This window comes from Rousettus aegyptiacus, unplaced genomic scaffold (assembly GCF_014176215.1).
Source record: "Rousettus aegyptiacus isolate mRouAeg1 unplaced genomic scaffold, mRouAeg1.p scaffold_m13_p_6, whole genome shotgun sequence".
Lineage (NCBI taxonomy): Eukaryota > Metazoa > Chordata > Mammalia > Chiroptera > Pteropodidae > Rousettus > Rousettus aegyptiacus.
This window is the reverse complement of record NW_023416309.1, coordinates 40,941,953-40,968,184: the sequence shown is the minus strand read 5'-3', so window position 1 is coordinate 40,968,184 and position 26,232 is coordinate 40,941,953. Positions and strand designations below refer to the sequence as shown.

Genomic DNA, 26,232 nt, shown 5'->3' with positions numbered 1-26,232 from the left:
TGTGTGCTTAACCAGCTCACCTCCCTTCTCTTAGCCCAAGCCTGTCCCTCGCACAGCCTCGCACAAACCACGTTGCCTGGTGGGGGCCCAGTGTACTTAAATAAAGTCCTTCCAATAGACCTGTCAGCTGGGCCTCTGTCTATAGTTAGTGCCAGGTAGGAAGAGGGAGGAGCTGTGGGCCCTAAATCTGAGGTGGTAACTCCCCAAGGCTGTCCTCTAGAGGGCGCTGTTGTACCAGATTCTGCCAGACCTTAGCCTAAGTCACAGCAAATGATGGCAACTGCTCTTGACATCCTAAAATCAGAGGCTCTCAAAACTTCTGTGTGTATAAGAAGCTAAGGAGCTTATTAAAATGCAGTTCCTGGGCCCCTGCTCAGATACTCTGATTAACCAGTCCTCCGTTTTAAACTTGTTTACCTGAGGGGTGGCAGAGAATTGCCAGGCACTTTACAAATGTCAACCCATTTGCTCCTCACAACAACCCTACAAAGTGCAGGTATTTTTATCATCCACTTCACAGAATAGGAGATAGAACCAGAGAGAGATCACGTAATTTCTCAAGGTTCTGCCCTTAATTAGCTAAGATTGGAACCCAGGCAATTTAGCCCTGGAGCCTACATTCTTAGCCATTCTGCACACCCTCAGCAAACCATTGGCCTAGAGCAGTGGTTCCCAATCAAAGCCAACTTTGCCCCCTAAGATATATTTGGCAATGCCTAGAAACATTGACATTTGGTTGTCACCACCGGGGAGGAGATGCTATTGGCATCTACTAAGCAAAGACCAGGGGTGATTGCGTAACAAGGAATCATCCAGCCCAAATGTGTCAATGCCAAGGCTGAGAAACTCTGGCCTAGAGCAGAGGTTCTCGGTCCCAGCTGTGTATTAGAATCACCACAGAGCTTTCCAAAACCATAGTTCCCAGGCCAAACCCCAGATCCATGAAATCAGAATCTTGGGGAACAGAACTCAGACATTTCTGAAAGCTCCCTATTGACTCGAAGGTTGAGGGCCTCTGGCCTGAGAGCGGCCACTTCCTTGACCTCCATGTCCAGCAGTGGCACGTAGGAAATGCACTGGGGCTGTGACCGCAGGTCTGAGCCTTCTTACCCCTGTACAGCTACTTGTTCGCATGTTCCCCTGCTACCTCTGTGAATCTCATGTGGGTGGCCCCCCATCTCATCTTTGGAAAAATGCTCTTAAGTGCTTTTTGTATTAAATGAAGAATCTTGCTACCACCCCACCACTTCTACACACAGCACAGACCTCAGGAATGGGAACAGAAAGACTTTAATCCATCTGTGACGAGCTGAACCTCTTTAGAGGCCAGGTGGGAGTGGGGAAGCCCTACAATAGCAGGGGCATGCTACTTCAGGCACAGCTGAAGCAGAGAACCCAGAGAAACCACTGGAAGGGTGGAGGGAAGGGTAGGTGGGACTTATGGTCAGCTTCCCCTGGCTGGTTGAAAGGGAGCAGTTGCAGTATCAAAAGTGGTTCCTGAGCCCACACGAAGCTGCAGCCCCAGCCAGGTGGTCAGATAGGACTCCATGCCCCGTGGCTACTCCATGTGACCACAAGGCAGCCCCATCCCTCCTTCAGCCTCTTCTTTCTCCTGCCCCTGAGGGGGAAGCCAGTCCCTGAACACTTCCGGCCCAGTTCTTGCCCAAGTTGCGCTAGACAGCCAAGCAGGATCTTAAGACTCAGTGCGGCTCTTGTCTCAGCCCCAGGAGTTCCCATTCTGCCATCTGTCCTCCAGGCTGCACCCAAGGAAAGCAGAGCAGAGCACCAGGCTGGCAAAAGTGGCTCCTTCCCAAAATTGCAGGCAGTGTTCTCAGCAGGGTGGTCTTGCTGCACCTCTCACACAGTCTTAATGTCCAGGGTTTGGGGTCGTGACAGATTCTGGCGCTGGGCCTTGACCATGTGCAAGCGTCTCCCATGCAGTGTGAACTTGGACCAGGTGAACAGCTGCAGCAGAGCACAGGTTATGGGCACCAGCACCAACAGGTAGAAGCAGCCCTGGCGGAGCACCGGGGCCTGAGCTGGGGGTGGGGCCGGGGGCTCTGGCCAGGGCTGGGCACTCCCTACAAGGGCCAGTGGGGGCTGCTGGAAGAGATCATGACCTAGGATGAGAGAGCATGCAGAAAGAACAAAGTCAGCCCTTGGCTCCTCCAAAGTCCACATGAGACAACACACACAGATGTCTAAACCATAACTCCTGATTCTCCCCCAACCTTGCTTCTTCCCTGTTCTTCCCTCCTCAGTAAATGGCACCACCATCCACCCAATAACTGGGGCCAAAAACCTTAAAGTCTTCCTAGATTCCTTATTTAACTTTAGTGCTTCCCAACAGCCAATCCTTCACCTTCTCCTAACTCCAAAACACATCCCAGACCCAAACACTTCTTTTCCAGACCCCCAGCACCACCCTGGTCCAAGCCTCCATAACCTCTGCCACGGCCTCTCTACAATCCATTCTCCATACAGCGGCCAGAGCTGGCTCTTAAAAATGTAAATCAGATCATTCCCCCCGCTTAAAACCCTTGCAATAGCTTCTCTTTGCACTGAGAATAAAATCCAAACCCTGACCCATCTCCAGAGCCCTCATCACTTTTCCAGCCTCATCTCCTAATGACTCCTGATACCTTGGGCCTTTGCACTTGCCGCTCCCTCATATAGGATCCACCGAGTTCTTTGTAGACTAAATCCTCTCCATTTGGTCCACATCCTGAGTGTCGCCTCAGAGACCTTCCCTGACTACACAGAGTAGCTTCTCAGTCACACTACAGTAAGTCCTCACTCAAGGTTGTCGATAGGTCCTACAACCTTAAGCAAAACAATACGTATAACGAACCAATTTTACCATAGGCTAATTGGTCTAAATAAGAGTTAAGTTCCTGTGGCATCTCATCAATATTTTAAGGAAACAACATTGAACAAAATGGTATTATTTGAGGATCTGCTCTATTTTTTCTAGCACACTTGTCACTACCCGCTATGTTCTTGTTTGGCTGTTTATCACCACCTCTCCTCCTCCTGACTAGAATATAAGCTCCATGATGGCAAAGACCTTGTCTGTCTTATTAATTGTTATCTCTCAGAGCATCACCTGGTAGAGATGGTATTCTACTCATATTTGTTTAATTAATGAATGAACTATTGAAAGAACAGAAAAATCAGAGACTCAGCTCCCCTCCAATGCAGAGGAGTGGCAGAGGAGGTGTGGCAGCCCATGGTGGCCCAGACCCAGACTCTGTTGGCCAGGTGCCATTCTCTCACTCACTGGACCTAAAGCCAGGCTTGTCAGCTGGTGTGCCAGGTAAGCTGTGTCCCTTGCCAGTCCCTGGGCCCTCACCTGTGTAGAAGCACAGCAGCCAAGTGCCCAGCAGTGGGGCGAAGGTCTGGCCTGGCTTGGTCACCAGGGCCACCATGCCAAAAAGGAGCGCTGAGGCCGCCTGCTTGCGGTGGTTCAGCACCAGGTCTTCATCCACCAGGTCAGTGACTACCAAGGTCAATAGCTTACAGGTGCCCTCAGTAAAGACACGGTTGCTGCCAGCAGAGAGAGAAAGTGGGCAAGAGTGAAGGGATGGGACAGAGGTGTGAGGGTCAGAGAGGTCAGGCATACCTGGCAATGAAGAGGCAGAGCAGGCCGGGGCGGTCAGGGCCAGCCAAAAGCATGAGCAGGCTCAGGCCCAGCTTAAGCAGGAAGAGCCCCCGCACCACGGTGTAGACACCCCAGCGCCGGCACAGGGGCAGGAAGTAGAGGTTGTTGAGATGGGGAGCGACATAGGAGATGCCTGGGAAGAAGGGGTGGAGCCTTGTCAGGGGGCACTGCCACAAGTTCCACAATTTGCCACATTTTATCAATCAGAATCAGAGTCTGCATAATGACCTGCCTGGCTCTGTGCTAAGAGATATTTTGCATCCTTTTATTGAATCCTCACAGTCTTTTAAAGTAAGTACTATCATGATACATACTTTACAGATGAGAAATGGAGGTCCAAAGAGATTAAATGGAACACACCGAAGGCCACGCGGTAAATAATCAGCCAAGACTCACACCCAGGCTTGTCACACTGTAGTCCTCACTGTTAACCAGCCACTGTGCCTCATTGCCTCTGGGTAGCACCATTACCAACAGGACCTACCCCCTCACACCACTAGCAGGCTTTTGTCCCTTCCTCAGGAAAAGAGCTGGGGGCTGGAGGTGCAACCCCACAGTAGACTCTACCCTCTTAACAACTGGGCCCCAGCTGGGGAGGTGGCTGTGCCTATAGCTGGGTTAGGGGTTCTAGGGTGCAAGCCTCTGTCCTTCCAGCCTATCCAAGGCACCCACTCACCCAACAAGAAGGAGCCCATGGAGAGGGAGATGTGGTCTGACAACAGATGCTCCAGGAAGAGGGGGAAGAAGTTGCTGTTGAAATGGCAGTGAAATACCTGCAACCCAACAGGGGCAGTGAGGAGGCTGCTGGGGTGGGAGGGGAGCTGGGCACAGGGCAAAAGCCAACGAGAATAGCAAGAGCAGCCTTTATCCCCATGTCCCTCAACATTGAACATGCCAGAACAAAAAATACATGTATATATCTATTGCTTATCTAATTTTGCTAACAGAAAGAATGACAAAATTGTCATTAGAACAATTAAGTTTGTTCTTTTTAATCAAAAATACCTTAGTAAAACAAGATTAATGATATAAAAAATATTTCTAAATTTGGCTAGCTTATATTATATACACTACGTGTGTTTTAGGTGTGGCACTTGATGTGTTAAAAAGATTGTCACGGAGTCCCCAAAGAGGTGCCTCTTTTCATACACTCACTTTGCAGATGAAGACATGGCTGTCCTGAGAGGCTGAGACTTGTCTAAAATCACACAGGGAGTTAGGAGCTCAGATGGTGTTAGAACCCAGGTCTCCTCCCTAAGCAAACTGTGTTCCTGTCCTCGAATTACCCACCAGTCCTCATGAGAGGCCCAGAACTGACTTCTCAGCTTTTGAGGAACCTGTTCCCTTGAGTGAGGCATACACTAACCATGCTGGGTGGGGGACTGCTCCCATACCTGCACCAGGTCCATGCCCACGAACCACAGGAAATTCTGGTGATGTGCTAGTTGCCGGAGGTACTGGCCCAAGGTGATGCTTCCCGCCTCCTCACCGCCTACAGGAAGCTCCTCTCCACACAGACTATAGGGCAGAGAGGAGTCAAGAATGGTCTAGGACTGGGCCGTAGCCATCCCCAATCCCAGGGCAGCCACCCATTGGCCAGGAGACCCAGCATTGAAATCAGATTCAGAACAGTGTTGGCAGGAACCTGGAGAGCTGAGATTGAACACTCACCCGCTGTCCACAGCCAGATCTGGGTACCCTGGCTCCCTGCTGGCCATCTCGACCCGCTGCCTCAACAGCTGTGTGGCCCCCACAAAGCCTAGCCCAGAGCCAGCGGCCAGTGTCAGGCAGAAGGCGCGAAAAGAAGAGAAATCTTCCTTGTTCCAGAAAGCATAGGAGGCAAAGACAGAGAGAGAGCCAGCTGCGCTGAAGAGGGAGCAGTAGAAGTTGAGGTGCGTGCGGTCGTGCGCTGAGAGGGCCAGGTCAGCCAGCAAGGCATGATGGTGCAGATCCACAAGTGTCAGGAAGCCATCATAGAGGCACAGGCACAGCAAGAACTGCAGGCCAGCTGGGGCCCATGGCACCCAGAATGCCAGGAATGACAGCGCCAGCAGCGGCCCGTGCCTGCCCAGGGCTCGTACCCGTGCCAGCACCACAGCCCTCGAGGAGAGCCCAGTGCCCGACCTGCCAGGGAGAGGAGGGTTGTTGGTAGATACCCTTGCAGACTTGGACCCCAGTGTCCCCTACCCAGGAGAGGCATGGAGGTCCAGAGTGTGGGACTCACACCAAGTGGTCCTGCTGAGCCCCGAGTCCTTAACCTCCGATTTAGGAAGCACACTCACCAGTGGGTGCTCGCTCCTCTGTTCCCTTGTCAGCCTGCCAGGCTGAGGGCCACAGGTTGGTATGATACCCATTTTTCAGGGTTAGAGGTAGTGATGGGCCCCAGCAGGGACAGGGTAAAGGAATCTGCCAGAAGCAGCAGAGTGTTTGCAGTACAGCGCCCAATCCAGAGGGCCCAACAAGCCGAGCTGGGGTCTACCTCTCCCCCAAGTGATCAAGGCCAGCCATTACTCAAGACCACTTCTCCAACCTAGACAGAGCCTGCCCTGCCCTTGGGAAGGAAGGAAGCCTGGACAAAAGCTGAAAATGGTCCCTTTCTTCTCCCACCCCAAACACAGGTGGGGGTCCTCCAGCCCTGGGAAAGGGTGGGGTAGGACAGAACGAGTTATGAGCCATCTCCAAGACACAAACCGGGGCTGGGAACTGAGGAACTGACGGTCACTCAGCCAGCCGAAGAGGGGGTCGTTGAAGCTGTTCCAGAGGAGAAACACCGTCTGTGGGCAGAAGGGAAATGAGGCAGGTGGGCTATAGGCAACCTCCTTTCCAGGGCTGTCCCTGCTCAGCCTGCACACCACCCCATAAAGATAACACCAGCTTTCCTGCCTGCAAACCTTTGCTTAGGTCAGTCCCTCTGCTAAAAAAAACTCACTCTAGTAGCCACTGTCCCCATCAAACTCCTACCTGGGGCCCAGCTAGTAAATGTATCCAGCTGATTAGTTTATATGTGTGATATATTATATATGTGAATACATAGGACAGTCCCTGGCTCATAGGACCATGGCCATGAGAACTGGTCATCGAGGCCTCCAGTTTTACTTGCTGAGTTTTAGTGGGCAACCTGGACTGTCCCATGCTCCTGGCTAGGTGAGTCCCAGCACTGCGATCTGTCCAGCTTCCACCCCAGAGAAGTGCTGCCCTACCTCTCCGACCCAGAAGGCAGCTCTGCTGATCTTGTACACTGAGACAAAGGTGTCCACATAGTAAAGCAGGAACACGTTGTGCAGGATGGAGATGAAGAGGGCCAGGGAGCCATAGACCACAGTGGTGGGCAAGCCCAACAGCCAGGTCCAGGGCCTGCCCAACCCCATGGCTGCCAGCCCAGCCTCAGCCTAGGAGCACCGAGAAGTGCTCATGGCCACAGGCAGTCCGGCCGTCCTTGTCCCTGGGGAAGAAGGAGCCAGTTAGCTACAAGGATCAGAGCCAGCTCTGCTCCTAAACCCAGACCTGTGAGTCATTTAAAAACTCATTTCCAACTGGGAGAAAGTTAAATAAAACTGGAGAACCGTTAATGATGTACAGTTGAAACAATGTTGGGCTAGATACCATATCCGGGAGTAACCCAAGAAAACTGATACAGGCATGGGAAGCGGAGGCAGGAGTCCGACAAGTACTGAGCCAGGTCCAAATGCGCTCAGGTCATGTGCTCAGTATCTTCTTTCATCCACACTATCCGACCTTATCGGTCTAAATGTGACAACCCTGGGTTTGGACGCATGATGTTCCTACAGTATAACCTCAGGCAAACTACTTAACCTAAGCCTCAGTTTCCTCTTCTATAAAAGGGAAAAAGGAATAATTGTGCCTACTCTGTAGAGAAATATAAGAATTAAATGAGGTAACTCACAGAAAGTGCTCAATAAATGGATGTTAGTGGTGTCGTTATTATTTTTATAAAATTCCTACAAAGTACATAACACTATTACAATGTTATAAAGCAATGGCCAAGCTCAGAGATGTTAAGTAACTTGCCCAATGTCATACAGCAAAAATGCAGCAGATTTGAACACTGGCCTGTCTGGCTTTAAAGCCTTTTCCGCCACTTGACCTCCCAAATTGGGTTCCTGTGCACAGTTGGGCAGAACGGAGAAACCTGCTATGTTGTCATATTCCACAGATATAGAAGAGTGATAAGATATTTAAATAAAAGTCCACAACATTTCATGTGCTTTGATTTCAGAAATTCCATCTAAGGAACTAACCCCAAAGGAACATGTATAGAAATGTTCACGGCAGCAACATTTGTAAATAGCAAAAAAGTTGGACACAGACCAAGAATGCAACAAAGGCTCTGGCTCAGCAAGCCTGATGCTCTCCAGAAAGGGGAATCATGCCGGCAATCTCAATACATGGGAGAGAAACTCAAAAACATGTTACATGAAAAGAGAGAACAAAGTACAATGTGGGTGCCTAGCTTCCAACCACGCTTACTCATGTACGGAAACTGGCTAGCTAGACTGACCATAGGTGAGAAAGGAAATAAAAGTTTAATTTTTATTAGAGCACCATTTCTCACACTGTACTGTGCTTTCAAGTCACCTAGGGACTTTATTAAAATGTAGACTCTGACTCAGTGGGTCTGGGGAGGAGTCTGAGATTCTGTATTTCTATCCGGCTCCCAGGTGACACCATGCTGCTGGTCCATTAAGCATTAAGCGAGGCATTACGTCTGTCTCTTGTTTTAGGCTCAAAGCTGCTGTTCTCTTTTCAGAAAAATAATCCCATGTGTGCCTGTCTGACCCCCGGCTGGAAGCGATGGGGGCTTCCTCCTCTCAAACTCCCTGTTGTGAGTTAAGCTGCATCCCCCAAAAAGATATGCTCAAGCCCTCGCGCCCAGCACCTGTGAGTGCAACCTTATTTGGAAATAGGGTCTTTGCAGATGTAACCAAGTTAAAATAACGTCATACTAAATTTGAGTGGATCTTAATCCCATGATTGGTATCCTTGTAAGGAGATGGAAATTTGGACACAGAGACAGACACACACAGAGGGAAGATGACAGATGAAGACGAAGGCGGGAATTGGAGTGATGCAGCTACTACAAGCCAAGGAATAACGTCGAGGGTTGTGCGCAACCACCGGAAGCTGAATTGGCAAGGAAGGATTCTTCTCTAGAGCCTCTTTCCAGAGGAAGCGTGACCCTGCTGATGCCTTGATTTTGGACTTCTACCCTCCAGAACTTTGACAGAATAAATTTTGGTTGCTTTAAGCCACCCAATCCATGGTAGTTTGTTATGGCAGCCTTAGGAGACTTATACCCACCCTCAGAAGCTGATCCACTGAGTCCTTGTGACCCAAGCCTGCCTATGGGACTCTACACGTCTGTCCCTGCACTAACACACACACACACACACACACACAAATGCACACACACACATGCATACATGCACACTCACACACGGAGCTAAAACTTCCGTTTCCTTTTAGAATCAGGCCCTAAAGAGCCGACTTCAACACCAGTGCAACAGTAATGACCCCACAAGACCTGTCCTTGCCCCATCACCCACCATGGCTCCACCTCTCTGCCCAGCCTTAAAGGGCCTCTGCTGTCTGGCCTCTCTGGCCTATCCAGCCTGGCTTGCCTTGGTTCTTCAAGCTAACTTCTCCTCTTGCCAGGCCTTTGTTCTTGCTGGTTCCCACCACCACCACCAGAAGCACCTTCCCCATCTCCTGATCACCAACTCACCCATCCTCTGGAGCCAGCACCGTGTCCTGGAGACCTTCTTCAACTCCTTGGTCCTTCAATGATGCCTCCTGCCCCTGCACAGCAGACTCTTCTGTCTGCCCCCACTGAAGCCTGACGGGGGTTTTGAGGACAGGGCCTGTGTCTTCTCCCTCTACCTCACAGAGACAATTTTCTGGACTCAACCCCTCTTGTTATGGGAGTGACTGATCGGTAGAGAAAGAGGCTCTGAGGGGAAAACAGGAGAGAATCTCACTGGGGTCACTCGGGTTCATTGGAAGCCAAGTGGCAATTACTTGCAATCTGCATGCACACACCCTCACCTCCATGCCAACCTGGTGCCAGCCTATGCCTAGTGGTGAGAAAAAGAAGAGAAGCAGCCAAAAGTACCTGAAACCAGCTGCTAAGTCTGTGAGAATCTCTTCCAGGCCACAGTGAGTCTACCTTGCCCCAGCAGGAGGAGGATGGCATCTCCCCAGAGCCCTGGAGCCCCCAAATGAATGGTTGGTGGGAAATGCTTTTTTTCCCACATCTTTATTAAAGTATCATTGACATACAGTAATCTACACATATTCAAAGTATATAGTCTGGTCAATTTTAACATGTATGCACCTGTGAAACCATCACTATAACTGAGATCATGAACATATCCATCACCCTACAAGTTTCCTCAGGACTTTCTAACTAATATAGCTGAAAGACACCTTGGAAGTCCTAACTCTACCATCTACTACCTGTGTGACCTGGAGCAATTTACTTACCCTCTCTATGCTTGTTTCTTGATCTGCAATATGGGGCCAAACTTCTTATGGCTATTGTTAGCAGTCAATGAGTACTTACCATACTAAGTGCTATAAAACACTTAGCACGGTAAGTGTGGTGAGTATTTTAGATTTTTATTTTTGAACTTCTTAGGCCTTCCCCGCGTACCACACAAGGATGGAGTGGGGATTAATCTAAAGGTGTTTGGGGGGCTATAAAGCACAATGTACACCTGTTACTATCTTTAAACCAGGTCACTTTCTCTAATTCCCCATGGTCCTTCAGAATACCCCTACTTCGCCTCTGAAGCCTTTGACCAAGGGAGTGAAGCTCCCCACCTCCACCCAGACTTCCAGTAACTTGTCCCAGTTGCTAGAGGAGGTGAACCCTACAAGGTCCCAAGTCTCCACCAGCTGGCTCCCGGTACCCACACTGGGGCAATGATGGAAGAAAACCTCTAATGACGTGAGATGGAAAGGGTATGACTGTGCTATCACAAGGGCCTGTGTTTAATGCTAGCTGTACTTCTGACTAAGACTGTAACCTCAAGTCACTTAACCAGTCAGCGTTGGTTTTCTCTCCTATAAAATGGGGTAATAATGCCTAGCTTTATAGGAGCGCAGGGAGAATTAAACTAATGTCCAGGAAGCCCTGAACACTGTACCAATCACATAGAAGATGCTGGCTTTTTCTTGAGCTCACTTATAACAGATCAAGGTAGCAGCAGGGACATGGCCTGGTCATCAGGCCCCTTCCAGTAGTAAAGAAGTTCGAGAGATCTGGGGAAAATCAGAAGAGGAGGGCCTGCAAGGAGCAGAAACACATAGATGTTTGGGAGTGGCAGAGATAAACTCCACAAGGCAGAGCTGGAGGCAAAGCAGCCTGTCCAGGTAAGCGCCTGCTTGGGAGAAGAAGCTGAGCAGGGAGTGTGCAGGGTCACTAAAGTGGTTTCTCTCTCAGATTGTTCCTCTACCAGGAAATGCCTTCCCCTATTAGCTCTCCCCACCCTCAGTCCACCCCAGCAGAGACCAACAGCTCTGCCTCCCTCTTCCAGGGAGAAAGAGTAGGAGCCCATACCACCTAGCTGCATAACCTGGGTGAAATATCTGGTAACCTGCAACCAACTCCACCCCCACCTTGGCACCTTGCGGGGGAACCTGCTGGAGGCAGGTTCTGTCTTTCCCCACTACTGGTATGGTCTCAGTTGTGTGACTTTGAGCCAGACACTCCTTCTCCCTGGGCCTCAGTCTCATCTATAATGTGGCAATAAAGCTAACCTCTTAGATTGCTTTGGGCTGAAATGCAAAAGGTACTTAAAGCACCAAGCATAGTGCCTGGCACTTAGAAGACCCTCTATAAACAGTAGGTATTATTACTTTTTTGTTATGTCTTTGAAGTTTGGTTTTATGATCTTTAAAGGGTTTTTCAGTCAGTGTCCCTTTTGCCAAATCCATGATTGAAGTTGTCTTTCCAGCACCCAACATTGATGCTTCTCACTGCTGGATATATCTTGCCATCCCTCAAATTCTTTTTTAAATGCCACCTCCACACTTTTCTTCATGCTGTTCCTTCCACCTAAATACCCTAGCTGTAACTATATACCATTTCTCAGGCGTATAAGATATGCCTGGCTTTTATAATGGCTTTTATCCATTATAATGAATCCTTATAACTCTTATTACTATTTCCAGTCTTCATTTTATAAATAAAGAAACCAAGGGTCTCGAGGTTGAATAACTGGCCCAAAATCACAGAGGTATTAAGTGCTGGAGCTGAGATTCGAAACAGGTGTTTTTGACTAAAAATATCTCAGCATTTCTCATGTCACTATGCCCACCCCCCACCAACATCTTATCAAATCCTGCCGATTCAAGGCCTAGGTCAGTGGCACTAGACTTCCCCAGTATACCTTGCCATGTGTTCTCGCCCCTTTAAGATCCCTTGTATCAGGATCCAAGTGTCTCCCTTACCTTCCTCCAGCCCCCAAGCTCCTTAAGGACAGGGCCAGGTCAGGCCCGCCCCTAATTTCTGCTCTGCCTCCACCAGGCTCCTTTACCATAGCAGGTGCTCAACTAGTACCTACTGGGTCAATTTGCCCCTAAAAAGCCAGCAGGGGCATCCCAGCCCTAGGGAAGAGCAGCAGCCATAGGAGAGGAGTACGAACCCCAGATTCCACTGTGCCCCTCAGCTCTGCATTCTGCTTGGCTGTGGGAGTCAGAAATTGGCAATGTGGGAAATCCATCAAGATTATTACCATGTCCTGCTGAGTAAAACATGTACAGCAAGGCAACAGGTACATAGAGGACTAGAGATAATAACAAGAAGTAACATTTATTAAGCTTTTACCATGTGCCCAGCACCGTGCTAAGAAAAAAAGAAAAAATATGGGAAGAGAGCTCAAAGCAGGGAGGTAGAAAGGCATCAGATCAAGAAGGGTTTTGTAACCCACACACAAGATTCTGTCCTGAGGACAATGGCATGGGGGGTGATGAGGTGACAGAAGCAGATTTGTTTGGAAGAAGCCCCGGGTATCATGTAAAAACTCCCCCTTCTACACTTATATTCATCTACAAATAAATAAGTATATAAATAAATAAAAGATACACTTATTTTCATTCATTCAAATAAATAAATACTCTCCCTTTTTGGTCCCATCAGGATCCTGGGAGATAAAAAAAAAAAAAAAAAACTAGAAAAGGATGGGAACAGTAGCATCTTCCTGGTTGGCTGGGGCTGGTGGATTTGGTGGACGAAACCAAGGATGCCAGACTGGGTCCCTGGAGTGAGGAGCATCAGAAGGAAGGTGGGTATTTGCTTCCGATTCCCTCAGAGACTAGAGACTGTATGAGAAGCAATTAGTGCAGAGGGGGAAAGCTAGTAATAAGCAAAATTTGGAGGTGAGAGCTGTGGGTCAGGTCTACATGTTATTACTAACAAGCTTTTATCCCTACGTCTGTGAAACAGGAGAGACAAACCGGTTCCCTGACGTTCCTCAGGGGTACCAAATGAAATCGAAAGGTATAATACAGGTATTCTGCAAATACTAGGCGTACCCTTTTCTCAACAAGCAGCTGACTTCCGAATTGTTTGCTGTGCTTCCTGTTTCACACCCGGGAGCCTCATCTTGCTGCCCAGTCTCACCACAGCGAGGTCCGGCCCTGGCAGGGCTTTTGGGGTGCCCCATACTGGCGGGCCTATCTTCCTCCTCAGGCTGGAAATGCACTTCCACCTTATTGGGGGAGGGACCTTCTCCTTCTCCCTTTCCCTCCGGTGCAGGTTACCACAGCAGTACTGAAGGGTCAGCAACCTTACCCTAGAACCACCTGCTCCTCCCAAGCCGCTGAGGAGTCTGGGATCAATCCAGGAGCTCTCTACTCATGAACGGCGCCGAAACACATGGAGGTTCTCCAACCTGTCTGCACGTTAAAATCACCTGCTCATAACACCCAGGTCCAGGCCTCACCTCCTAACCAAGTAAATCGGAATTCGCAAGAATGGAACCCAGCATGGTGTTCTTTTAAGCTCCCCAGGTAATTTTACTACTCACCAGGGTTAAGGGCTATTATATTAGTGAAATGAATCCTGACCTGATACATGACGCGACACCAGACACAGGGAGCCCCTCTGCAAGGATTCCATCCTCTTCCCTTGAGCCCAAACTTCTTTCTCCCACCCTGACCCAAGAACCCACAATCTGATCACCTCAGGGACCCTGTCAGACAGCCCCCAGGACTCCCAGAGCGGATGGCATTCCAGCCTCATTGGTCTGTCCTTTGCATTTGATTGGCCCCCAGACCTGCCCGCTTCTGTCCCCGAGCCCCGCCGCCGCCGCCAGCCCCTCACCGGAATAGAGGCAGCCAAAGCCTGATCTGGGTAGCCCTGAGCCAGGTGCGAGCCAGTATTCCTGTGCGCGCCGCGCCGGGAGGCCGCTCTCCTGGCCTCTTCCTCCGCCCCCGCCCAGCGATTGGCTATGCGCGGCTCTGGGGACTGCTGCCGGGCAGGTGTCCCCGCCTGAGGCTGCCGCCGCCATATTTGTCATGGGCACTTGCCCTTAGGGACCAAAAAGAACGTGAATGTTAGCAAGAAGAGGGCAGGGTGCCTGGATTCTGACCTGCTTATCCGGTTCTGGAAGGCTTAATGTTATTTCAGATTGAGGAAAGAGTGAAGAAATAAAATGGAGTCACTGGAGTAAGCTGCTGAATTACTACAATCAAGTAGGCTGAGGAATGAGAAAATGATCCTATTCTTGCTTTTACTAGCCCCTAAACTTAAACTTCTGAACTTTTCCGTTGTGCGGCAATGCATGGAGATATGTGTGTAAATCCTATAGATAACTCCCCAAAGATTTTAGAAAAGAGTGTTCAGTGTCCAGACCACCTGACATCTGGAAAATTACCATCTCCCACCAATCCAGACATTAAGGGTGCAGAACTGATTCTTCTCAAGAATGTACTTTTTCTGTGAGAACTCTCAGCTTCTCTTCTTCGGAACATGCTGGGTATTGCCTAGTTGTATTTCCCATTTGCAAATCCCAAGACCCTTGAATACATCTTTATCATTTATTTCTAGCCAATGTCTCCTGATTCATTTATACTCAGTTAACAAGTTCAAAACAGCAAGGTTTTTCTGAGCAACCTTCTCCCCCATCTTTCCTTAGTATTAATTCAGAGAATGAAAAGAACTCAGCACCTTCCTATAAGCCTTGTTGTCTGACTGGATTCACAGCTGAGGCAGATAAGGAGATGTCAGAGGCATGACCTGGGACTCCCTGATGCTGGTTTGTGAGTCCTCAAGAGTGGACAGGCCTGCTTGAACCACGGGGACCAGGGCTCAGGCCACAGGCGCCTGGTCCTAAGAGGGCAACCATGCACCCTAACCTCCTCCTATTAATAATAGTAATAATAAAATATAAGGAGTATTGAGCACTAACTATGAGCCCTTACTGTGTCAGGCACTCAGTGTTCATTATCTTGTTGAGTCTCACATCATACCTGGAAGGAAGGTGCTATTATCTCCATTTTACAGATGAGGAAACTGAGGTTCAGAGAGATTCAGTGACTTTCACACAATAAGCAAGAGATCCAGACAAACTGGAACCTCTCCTAACTCCCAGTATAGGAGTCTTTCCCCTTCTTACTCTTGCAGGCCCTCTGAGTTTTATTTTGCTCAGTCTAGTCTGGTCCTGTGTCTTCTCCCAACAGGGCTATAAGTCTGGTTAGGTTTCCACACAAACAGCACATACTCCTTAACCTGGGAGATAGGGCAACGAGAGTGGCCTTTAGCTTCCAGGGTTCTGGGATCAGTTTCTTAGCTCCACCACTTCTTTGTCATAGACCCTCCTTTTGTTAGCCTCTATTTCATGCATTTACAAGGATTCTGTTGGCACAAGAGTTTCACAAACTTTTGGCCTTTATGCCTTTGTTGATTGTTGTCAACAGGAATATCATTCTCTCCCTCCTTCCTGACAACCTAGTAAAGGGCCCGTCCACAGCAAATGGTCCAACACAAGAGCCCTGGTGTCCAGGGGCTAGAGTCTGTTCACCCAGTTCTTGGGGAGTACCCCGGGACCCCATGAATCTTGCCCACAGCATCCATCTGCTACTGGTCTGTCTCATTTTTCTTCTCCCCAATCCCACTCCTTCGGACTTCTTTTTATCTCCTATGTCTCCCCTAAGCTGCGTGTGCGTGCGCATGTGCGCGCGCGCGCACACACATCATCATCATCATCATCATCATCATCATCATCTCTCTTATAGACTTTAAGCAATTGCAGAAATCCCTCCTGCTCCAGAATGCCCTCATGACTAGAAGAAAGATGACCCTTTCTCCCCCATCCCTACCCTTACCCTCATCTGTACATTCTTGGCAGTGAGAACAGAGGGCAGGAAACCCAGGATTTAGCATGGAACCTGGCACACTAGAACCCATATAAATTGACCAAAAGTGTGCCTCTGCTTTTCCATCTCTAGCCAACATGTGTCTTTATTTCAAAACAAATCCTGAGTCTTTACTGAGCCTTCTCTTGGTGACCAGTTGGAGGAGGGGAATAGGTAGGGATGTCAAGGGCCAGAACTAGGTGTGAAGCAATAGGAATGATTTTGACCCCTATGTTGTGTTTAATGTCCCATGGTTACAATCTGAGGCACCTCAGCCCTCTGATTTTACAGTTCTCCTTTTGTGTAAGCATCAGGGAGGGACCTTGTGATTATCTCTGGTTTCCCTTCCTGGTTGCCAAGCACAAAGCTAACAGGGAGGAGATATGGGGATCAACTGAAGGTCATTTTGCCTGCATGACTTCTTAAGTGGAATCCCTGGGTCTTGAGGAGTTTCTGGATTGGGGGACAAATAAATACACAAATTTTCTCTCCTTAAAATTCTCTCCTCCCCTGGCTTCTGACCTCTCTGCTCTAGGTTCCACCATGTTCTTCTCCTAACAATTCCTCCTCAGTCCCCTTCACTGGGGCACTTTTCCCTAGAGCTTTCTAAAGACAGAGAGAGAGTCTCTAAAGTTTCCATTTTCAATACTCTTCATTTGTTCACTCCAACTTGCCAGGCCATCAGCTATATTGGGTAAAAGGGACTTCGAAAGCAAGATTGCCTCCTTCAAAAGGCCTAAGTGGAACCCAACCCATTGGCAGGCATGACAACACAGTGTGATGTGGGCCAGAGTAGCAGCTGTTCTGGCAACTTAGTCCTTTTCCTTCATTCCTACCCCACCTTTCATCTCCAGTCTGAATATAAAACTGCCTGCTGGACAGCTCCGCAAATGTCCCAACTGAACTCACCATTCCCTCAACTTCCAATTGCCCACTAAGGATTTTATCTCCAGAAATGCCTCAATACCCACCCAGGTGACTAAGTTAAAAACATGTTTATCTGCCCCTATCCTGCTGTCTCCATCCAGATAGTCATATAGGATCAAGTCCAGGTGAATCTGCTCCCACCTCTCTTTTCCTTCCCCTGTGCCTGTTTCAGTTGTCAGCTTTCCTGGGCTAATGTGAGAACCTCCTCCAAGATTGGCTCTCACCAATCTATCCTCTAATTTGCCCGCAAGAGAGCTCTGATCCTGGGGTTCACTGATCAAAAACTACTCAGGTTGCCGTATTTAAATATTTTTTTCATAATAAAACACTGGGCGTCAGGGACACTTGGAGTGTTTTGTTGATGTAAGCAACAGAGGACTCTGCTCTATGGTATAATAACCCAAATATTTAATTTTCTAAAGACTTAGGAGATGGTGCTTTGTGATAAAAAACAAAACAAAACAAAACAAAAAAACAATTCATTATGTATTCTGTAGTTAAATTTATATGAAGCGAACACAATTAGCTATGAGTAAAAAAATAAATAAAGACTCCAAACTAGATTAAGTAAGAAGGGTATTTATTGGTAAGTGGAGGGAGGAGGAATTGGATGAAGGTGGTCAAGATACAAAAAGTACAAACTTCCAATGAAAAGACAAATAAGTGCTAGAAATGTAATGTACATGACAAAAGGCAGCATTGCTGCGTGGTATATTTGAAAATTGTTAGTAGATCCTGGGAGTTCTCATCACAAGAAAAAAAAAATTTTTTTTTCCTTTTTCTTTTTGTATTTATGTGAGATGATGGACACTAACTAAACCTACTGTGGTCATCATTTCACAAATATGTAAGTCATTTTGCTATACCCCTTAAACTTATACAGCAGTCTATGTCAGCGATATCTCAATAAAACAAGAGGGGAACAAAAGAAATTTATTGACTTGCATAACTTTAAAGTCCAAGATTCACAAAGGATGTCGTCAAGATCCAATATCTCTCTCTGTCCCTTGGCTCCGACTCTGTGGCTCCTTGCTCAGATAGGCCTTCACCTCTTCACCCAGACTGCATTCTTTCAAATTTCTGTCCAGGGAAAAGAGAGCACTTCTCTCCACCCAATAAGATAACAAAGTTCTGGGATTGGCTCCCATTGGCCCAAACTGAGTCATATGGCTACCTTAAAAAAAAAAAAAAATCACGATGGCCAGAGGGATGATAATGCTGACTGGTTTAGCCCTAAATCGCCCTAACTTAAGGATGGAATAAAGCAAGCTCCCCTAGAACCACTTAACTGAGAGTAAAGTGTGGAAGGCAAAAATTATGGGGTCTGTTACTGGAATTAGGGTGAATGGAAGCTGAGAAACAGCTTCATCCTTATCTTTCTCATTTTGCCTGAAAACTACCTTCCCAGACCAGCAGAGATCTTTCTCAAGCATGTAGGGATCAGTATCAAAATCCAGGCTTCTCACCCTGCCAGGCTCCAACTTAAGTTTGGTCTCACAATCTCCCTACCTCTCACCAGTTGGGACCAGATCCCTGTGGGTGAGTAGGAGCACGTGGAGAAACTAGTTAGTCCCACAGGGTCCCTCATCTCCAGGCCAGGAGGTCAGTCTACAGGTAGTCTTGATATTCTTCAGGTGCTAGCATTTGGAGGGAGAGACAATGTTATAAATAAAAGTAGAGCAGTGCATTAATTTCCTGTTGGTGCTAGAACAAATTATCACAGGAGGTCAGAAGTCTGAAATGGGTCTCATTGACTAAAATCTGGGTGTTGGCAGGACTGCATTCCTTTCTGGGAGCTCTAGGGAAGAATCCATTTTCTTTTCTTTTTCCGACTTCTAGAGGTTGTCTGCATTCCATGGCTCATGATCCCCTTCCGTCTTCAAAGCCAGCAATGGCTGGTTGACTCTCATATTACGTCACTCCAACTCTTCTGCCTCCCTTTTCCATGTTTAAGAACCCTTATGATTACATTGGGTCCACGTAGATAATCAATGATGATCCCCTTATTTTAAGGTCTGCAATTAACAACCTTAATATCACTGCAACCTTGTCATGTAATATATTCACAGGTTCCCGGGGTTTAGGCTTTGGACATCTTAGGGGTGAAAGGATAAGGGTGGGTGTTAGGAGACCTTTCCAGAAGGTAGATGGGCTTTGAAGGATGCTAAGAACCTGGGATAACCTGTGGGGATTATTGGTAATACTGCTTGAGTCAAGGGGGAAGGAAAGTATGATGACCTGGTAGCTCAGCATCAGTTTTAATCATCTAGCAACTACCACCTATCCCACTGAGAAAGAGGTACAGGATTTTGACCCGCAGCAAGATTTGACTAGAACTCAGACAGAGTTCACCTTGTCTGGATGAAGTAATCTTTCTAGCTTCCCCCAACTAACTTCTGCACTTTAAAATCAGTTGGACTGGGTTCAAATCTCACTGTGTTACTTACGGACTGTGTGACCCTGAAAAAGTAGCCTAACTTCTCTGAGTCTCTAGTTTTTAATCTATGAAATGTGGATGATATCACCATGTTTTTCACAGTTATTAGGAACTAAATGTTCTTATGTAACATTCTAGAGTGGGAGGACTGTGAGATTACCTGAAAGAAAGTCAGCATGGATTGGTGATAAGGAAAATGTCTTGAGACAGACATGGGGTTGAATTTTCCCTTACCAGAACTGGCTGTGTGAGTTTGAGCAAGTTGTGGTGAGGGCATCACTGAGCACAAGGGGTAGCATCTAGGTTACTGTAGGTACCCGCAGGCTCATCGAAGACACAAGCTGGCTGGCTCTTGGCCAGTGCAAGGTGTTTCCCTTTGCCTAGAAACAGGGAGGTGTGGCTGAAATAGGGCATAGATGAATGAAGCTCAACTAAAAAGTGGTGGAGAGGAGCCCTGCTCTGGACTTCTCTGGCTCCCCCAAATGCTGAGTATCAAGTACCCCCGCTGAAGGAGACCAGTGAGTGGAAAAGCACTTGGTGGGGGAGGGGGTGGTTGGGGGGGCTTGAAAGGGCCTTGAGTCCTTATTGTCCGCTGGGGAACCTAGGGTTTGGGCTCAGCCCTGGGATAAGAGGTGAAGTGGGAGCTGAACACCTTAGGAAGAGTTCTCCAAAGTCAGGAAGTATGTACTCATGGGCTCATGCTATATCAATCAGAGCCCTGGCTAGGCAGGCGCAGGGACAGGTGGTGTTGATAAGAACAAAGTGTATCCACACACAACCACCCACCGCAGGTCTGGACCAGGACCAGGACCAAGGACCAGGCCCAAGGACCAGGACCAGGACCAGGCCCCCGTAAAAATGACCGCCACCTGAGCTTTCAATCATGTACTCATACAGCTGCCTGGCGCCTGGGGAAGGCATTTGGCCTCCACTGCAGCCCTTCACCTACACATACCTGTCCGGCCCCCTGCTGCTGCCCCCTATCCAGACCCACAATTTCTGCAGCCCGCCTCCAGCCCTGAGCTCCAGCAACTGGACCGCCTCGAGGGAATACCACTGTTTCCACGGCCCCGGCGCGCTCCCCGGGGCTGTGCCACCCTGGTGGGCCTTCCCACAGGCCTACCCCGCGTCCCTGAGCACGCCGTTCCCCGCGCCCGGCTACCTGGAGCCGTTACTGCAGTCGCCTGCGGCGGCGGGAACGGTGCTGTCGGAGAGCTGGACGCCGTGGCCGGAGGGCGGCAGCCTGCAGGTAGAGCTGCGCTGGGGCCGCGTGGAGCGCGCGCTGGGCCCGCGCCTGGAGCTGCCCGACTTCGTGCTCCGGGAGCTGCGGCGAGCGTACGGCACGTTCCCGCGCACCGATGTGCGCGTCACCTTCAGCGGAGGCGAGTTCCTGCTGCAGGCCGCGCCGCGCGTCCGCGAGCCCGAGTACCGTGTGCAGAGGCGCCTGCTGCGTGCTCCCGCCAGCGGCGACAGCAGCGACGACAGCCCTCCGGGGGAAGCGGCGGAGCGCCGCGGCAGGAAGAAGAGGAAAGGCCTGGGCTGAGGGCGTCGCAGGCCGCCCTGGGGGAGCACGTGCCCGGCTGTCCTCCTAGGTGAGGAGGGAGGCCTCGGCTGTGTGTCAGAGTTGGGTACATCTGTCACCGGTCATTTTCCTTTTTTACCAAAACTACCAGCCACTCATCTCATGCACTTCCTTGAATTTTCTCACGTTTTTGCTGGATGACGGAGGAAGGGCGAGAAGGGACCAAGGACATCTCTGGGTGGTGTCCTGTTGCTCTTTTCTTCCACTTGGGCTTGTGGATGGAAGGGCCTGGACCCTTTGTTTCCTCTCTCCCTCCTCTTCCCCATTATCTTCCCCTTAGAAGCCTGCCCTACAGTAAGCCCCTGCTTGCCCTTTCTCCTCTCCTCCCTCTGGCAAAACTCCCCGAACTTCCCCAAGCTGAGGGCCCCTGTCCCTAGTTTGTAATTAAAAGAAAATAAATAAGTGAAGTCAAGTGTATGTTACAAAAATCATTTTTATGTTTGGGGGTGGGGTGTTTCCTCATCCGTGTAATGTGAGCCTTACTCCCTTGACTGGGGCACAAGTAAATGTGTATCCTTTTGACCCAGAGATTCAATCTACTTACCACTTTTTTAGTTTTAGTTAGAAATTATTTCAAACTTATAGAAAAGTTGCCAGAATAGTGCAAAGGACTCTTGCTTATTCTTCTACCAGATTTACCAACTGTTAACCTTTTGCCATGTTGCTTTCTCTAATGTATAGTCCTTATTCAGATCTTGCTACTTGTCCCAATAATGTCCTTCATAACAATTTTCTTTCTGGTCTGAGATCCCAAACAGGATCATCATGCATCGTATTGTCTTCATGTCTCTTTTGTCTCTTTTGACCTGAAACAGTTTCTCAGCCTTCTTCTGTCTTTTATGACATTGACATTTTTGAACATTAAAGACGAGTGGTCTGTGTCTCAGTTTAGGTTTATCTGATGTTTCCTCATGATTATGCATTAGTGCTGAATCGATGCGTTTTCTCAGTTTAACATATTGGAAAGCACATGATATCAATTTGTCTCTGGTAAAGGAAAGTACTTTAAGATTCTCGTTAAAGATAGTAAAAAAAACTTTATTCACGAAGGTATATTACAATGGGGTTCAAGTATTATCTGCCAGTTTTCTCTACTATGCTACTAGGTTACTATGTTTTACTTAGTAATTAATAAATTCCTTATTGGAACATACTTTAAGCTATATAAGTATCCTGTTTCTCATCAAACTTTCACCCATTAGTTTTAATATCCATGAATGATTCTCATTTGAATCAATTACTGGTTGGGAATGGTGATTTTCTAATTTCATTATTCCTTCTCTTATAAGGAAGAGCTTTCCTTCCATATTTATTTAGATAATATTATGGTATGGATTTATGGATCTTCATTTTATCAGTAGGTTATAATCTGATACTGTGGTTATTTGTTTTCATGCTTAAATCATCCCTGACTTGGCCAGTGGAAGTCCTTTCAAACTGGCTTTTTTCTTTTTCGGACATTTTTGAGTAGTCCTTTATATTCTCACACAAGTTGTTCCAGGCTCATCTTGTACCTTCCTTGCTGCAGCCTTGGAATCAGCCACTTTTCCAATGGGACTGGTTCCTTTTAGTGGAAAATGGAATTTATTACCAGAGATCTGGGAGTGGGCTATTCTTGTTGCTACTAGGGTGTCATTGTTCAATGAGTCAATTTATAATTTTAAGACTTTAGATTCTACAATTCAACAATTTTATTTATAAATGAAACTCCATATTCAAGGGCATTTGCTTTCTCATCACCCTTTCTACTTCCAAATAAGACCAAGCTATCATCTTATTTTGCCTGTATTACTTCAGAAGCCTCCTAACTTGTCTATTTCAACAATGACCCCTCTACATTCTCTTCCATACAACACCGAGAATATATTTTAAACAAGTCTGATCACATTCTCCCCTGCTCATAACCCTCTATCCCTAAGAATAAAATCCCAAATTCTCAACATGGCTTCAAGGAGACACAGGATCTGGTTTCATCTCTAACCTCATTAACTACCACTTTTCTCATTCCCTCATAGGACAAGAACATTCTGGCCACAGGGTTGTTATGCCTGCTTTTCTCCCCCAGGTATTGAAATGGCTCATAAAGGTCTTTATTAGTCTCCACTAAAGAGTCATTTCTTCAGAGAAGCCTTCCCCAACTATCCTGCTGAAAACAGGATCCCATCACTTATCACTATTTGGCATGATGTAAATTCACCTATTTGCTTGTTGTTAGTCTCTGTTTCTTTACATTGCACCTCTAAAGTAAGCTCCCTGAGGGCAAGTACTCATTTGGTTTTCTCTTGCAGCCCAGTGTCTCAAATACTACCTGGCATATTGTGGGCTCTCAAATGCTCGTTGAGTGAAGGAAGATAACTTTCACTCCTTGGGGTTTTGGCATCTACCATACCCTCTGTCCGGTTTTCCCCTCACCTTTCTTTTTGCATGGCTAACTTCTTCACGTTCTGTATATCTCAGCTTAAATGTCACTTCCTCAGAGAAGCCTTCCCTGATTACCTTATTCTAAGTTAAGTCCCACTACTCTACTTGCATTTTCTATTTCAGTCTCTTATTCTTGCTGTAGTACTTATAACAACTTCCCTTTATCTATTTGCCTGTTGCCTCATCCCTATGTCTCCCCACTAAAATGCAGATTCCATAAGGGCAGAGGCTGCTATGGCTGTCTCATTCACTACTGTATCCCCAGGGCCTAGAATAGTTGCTGGCAAATAATGAGCACTCAAGAAATATAGTTGGATGGACTTTTAATGGCTAAAAACTGGAAGGAATCAAAATATCATTAATATTTGAGCACTTAGTAAATGCCAGACACTGTGGTAAACATTTCACATGCAGGATTTCATGGCATCATCTCAAAAACCTTATGAGATGGGTTCGAATACCATCATCTCCACTTGCAATGAGGAAATTGGTTCAGGGACATTAAGTAATTTACCTAAGGTCACACAACAACCTCATCACACCACACCACCTCCCTGTGATTTATAATTTTTTTTAAAGGAAAAGAAAATAAGATGAACTAAGGGTAAGAGTTTAGGATCCAGGCTTTACACAAAAGACTCAAAGCAAATTTGGCTCTGAGCTCCCCAGAAACAACAGTAAAGAGAAAAATATAACCAGTTATGACATCCTTGGTGCTTCAAAGATAAAGCAAACCACTCACTAGGAAAAACACCTTTCCCGAGTTCTGAGGTTTGTGAAAAATTCTCCATGAAGCTAATAAACACAGCAGTGTTCAATCAAGTGGTCTACAGTTTCAATAGCGTACCTATATATCCAGGTAGTTGTTGGCCATCTACAAATGGAAGTTCAGTAAAAGTAATTCCACAAGAAGCCAAATTTATACAGCCAGGGTATCAGATCTGGTAGTCAGTCTAGACCCATAGTTAAAATTGGGTGGATCTCCAGCAAACTCACACAATATTGCAAATTTGACCTATTGAAGACTATTAGCGAAAATCCAGAGACAAGACATGACATTTATCTAAAATTCCACCCCTACCCAGTGAATTTTCCAGGTAAGGTGTCATCTTGCACACCGGAGGAGAGTGGTGAAGAAGGGGCTAGGCCCAGGCAGTAAGGAGGCACACTTTTTCCAGAGGTCCACTCTAATTCCTCCTAATATAGGGAGGAGGCCAGAGAATAAAGTGTTAAATCAAGCTATATTCAGATTCTGCAATATGCTTATCAGCCAGCCCTTCAGCCAGACCATGAGGAAACCTGCAGAACAAGGGAAGATTTCTTCTGGGATTGCCAACAACCCATTACCCTACACACTGAAGGGGAAAACAGGAAAAACAGTCTTTAAGTGGCTCCCTACACAAAATAAAATCATTCATTCTCTATGGCTAAAACCATAGGAAATCTATGGATTAAAGGCTAGGCACTGCCAGCAGGCCTATCATGCTACATGCTCCTATCTTCTCCACTGTATGTCCTTATCAAAGGAAAGTGGGTAAATAAAGTCTTTAAACTGTAACTCATAGGAACTAAAGAATAGTGTATAAACTGAATTCCTGTACACTCGGGATCCCTCTCAGTATCTTTATCCCTCTGTGTCTTTTTCTGTCCCTCTCATCATCTTTACTGTCCCCCTCAGTGCCTTTACTCTTTACTCTTTCTCTCATCATCTATGTCTCTATTGTCTCTGTCCCTCTGAGTCTCTCAGGCTCTCTCTGCCTCTGAGAGGAGGCCACACTCTACCTATGGAGTGTTAACTCTTCTCTAATAAACTCTCCTGTGACTCTAACTTCAGCGTATTTCAAATGCTTTCTTATACTCCGCCAAGAACCCTCTTCTCTCTCAGTGCAAGGCTTGAGTCCCCCACCCCCAAGTTTGCCCTGCCCTGCATCACCCCTAACTTCTTGTGCCCCAGTCAAGGGAGTAAGGCTCACATTACACGGATGAGGAAACACCCCACCCCCCATTTTAATCTGAGAATTGTCTTCTGCTTGTAAGCTCCTCAAATCCTTATTTGAAACAAAGCAGATTTCAAGTAAATCATGAGCCTCACACCAAATAAGGTACGCTGTCCTCTCTACCCTCTTGGGTCCACACCCTTGAAGTCCTGCAACTTCCCCCATCTCTGAGAATCCACATTACTCACATTCCTCCCAATGCTTCCCCTTATGCCCTGGAAATGCCCACAGGTTGCACTTAAATTTACCCCTACCCTCTGACTACAGGCTTTTGAAGGGAGTGCTGCCACTAAGCTCAGTCCAGCATGTCCTTGCTTCTAAACTCCAGGGCTCGCTCCAAGTACTGTGGATGTAAGGGAGCCCTGCTGGGAGCCTAGATGCATCCTCTTTTGATCTTTTCTTTGAACTTAATACTTAGAAGCTTAGAACTCATAAAACATCTGGCTGCCAGGGACCTTGCTGGTCATCTGGCCGAACCTCCTCAATTTACATTTTTATGCTGGGAAACCAAGGCCAGAGAGAGGGAATGACTCATCTCAGGTCACACAGTAGGTAAGAATCCAGAGGTTCTAGATCCCAGCAGAGCTTGGGCCACCAAACCCTGATCTTGATGGCCTCTTCCTCTCAGCCTTGCCCCAGCCTTACCCAACCTAGGCATCTGGTCCGAAGCCCTTCATTAAATAAACCTCGACTGATCAATTTTAAGCCCTATTCTACCTCTCAACCGGATAGCTCACATTCTACTCAAAGGAGTAGAATAAGAATCATAACAACCTCACGCACATCCCTGAGAACTTACTACATGCAGGCACTGTGTTATAAAGCCCTG

At 47.5% G+C, this 26,232-nt stretch overlaps 2 protein-coding genes across 8 annotated transcripts; one reads left to right on the top strand and one right to left on the bottom strand.

Moving 5' to 3' along the window:
* Positions 1-1,274: 1,274 nt before the first annotated feature.
* Positions 1,275-20,549, bottom strand: MFSD13A (major facilitator superfamily domain containing 13A). 7 transcript variants are annotated; one of them, XM_016154521.2, is made up of 11 exons: positions 14,007-14,107; positions 13,476-13,629; positions 9,405-9,629; positions 6,862-7,103; positions 6,353-6,435; positions 5,333-5,785; positions 5,056-5,179; positions 4,338-4,434; positions 3,623-3,794; positions 3,353-3,546; positions 1,275-2,120 (listed from the first exon to the last, which is right to left on the bottom strand). In XM_016154521.2, exons 4-11 carry the CDS (start codon positions 7,027-7,029, stop codon positions 1,858-1,860), a joined length of 1,554 nt encoding a protein of 517 aa, XP_016010007.2. In that variant the 5' UTR covers positions 7,030-7,103; positions 9,405-9,629; positions 13,476-13,629; positions 14,007-14,107; the 3' UTR covers positions 1,275-1,857. The 7 variants fall into 7 exon arrangements, 6 of the variants coding, with proteins under 6 accessions (XP_016010007.2, XP_016010009.2, XP_016010006.2 ...); XR_001598043.2 differs by lacking the exon at positions 13,476-13,629 and adding an exon at positions 2,643-2,823 and having other exon boundaries at positions 2,015-2,120; positions 14,007-14,115; XM_016154523.2 differs by lacking the exons at positions 13,476-13,629; positions 14,007-14,107 and adding an exon at positions 20,527-20,549.
* Positions 19,525-23,690, top strand: CUNH10orf95 (chromosome unknown C10orf95 homolog). Its single transcript, XM_016154531.2, has 2 exons — positions 19,525-19,921; positions 20,195-23,690. The coding sequence occupies exon 2, from the start codon at positions 20,287-20,289 to the stop codon at positions 20,944-20,946; it is 660 nt and encodes a 219-aa protein (XP_016010017.1). The 5' UTR covers positions 19,525-19,921; positions 20,195-20,286; the 3' UTR covers positions 20,947-23,690.
* The last annotated feature ends 2,542 nt before the right edge of the window (positions 23,691-26,232 follow it).

Excerpts from the sequence above, each read along its gene's own strand:
- MFSD13A (XM_016154523.2), bottom strand. The coding sequence starts at position 7,029 with ATGGGGTTGGGCAGGCCCTGGACCTGGCTGTTGGGCTTGCCCACCACT. Across the intron at positions 6,436-6,861 it reads CTGCCTTCTGGGTCGGAGAG|ACGGTGTTTCTCCTCTGGAA; the intron begins GTAGGGCAGCAC and ends TTCTGCCCACAG. Across the intron at positions 5,786-6,352 it reads TTCCTCAGTTCCCAGCCCCG|GTCGGGCACTGGGCTCTCCT; the intron begins GTTTGTGTCTTG and ends TCTCCCTGGCAG.
- CUNH10orf95 (XM_016154531.2), top strand. The coding sequence starts at position 20,287 with ATGTACTCATACAGCTGCCTGGCGCCTGGGGAAGGCATTTGGCCTCCA.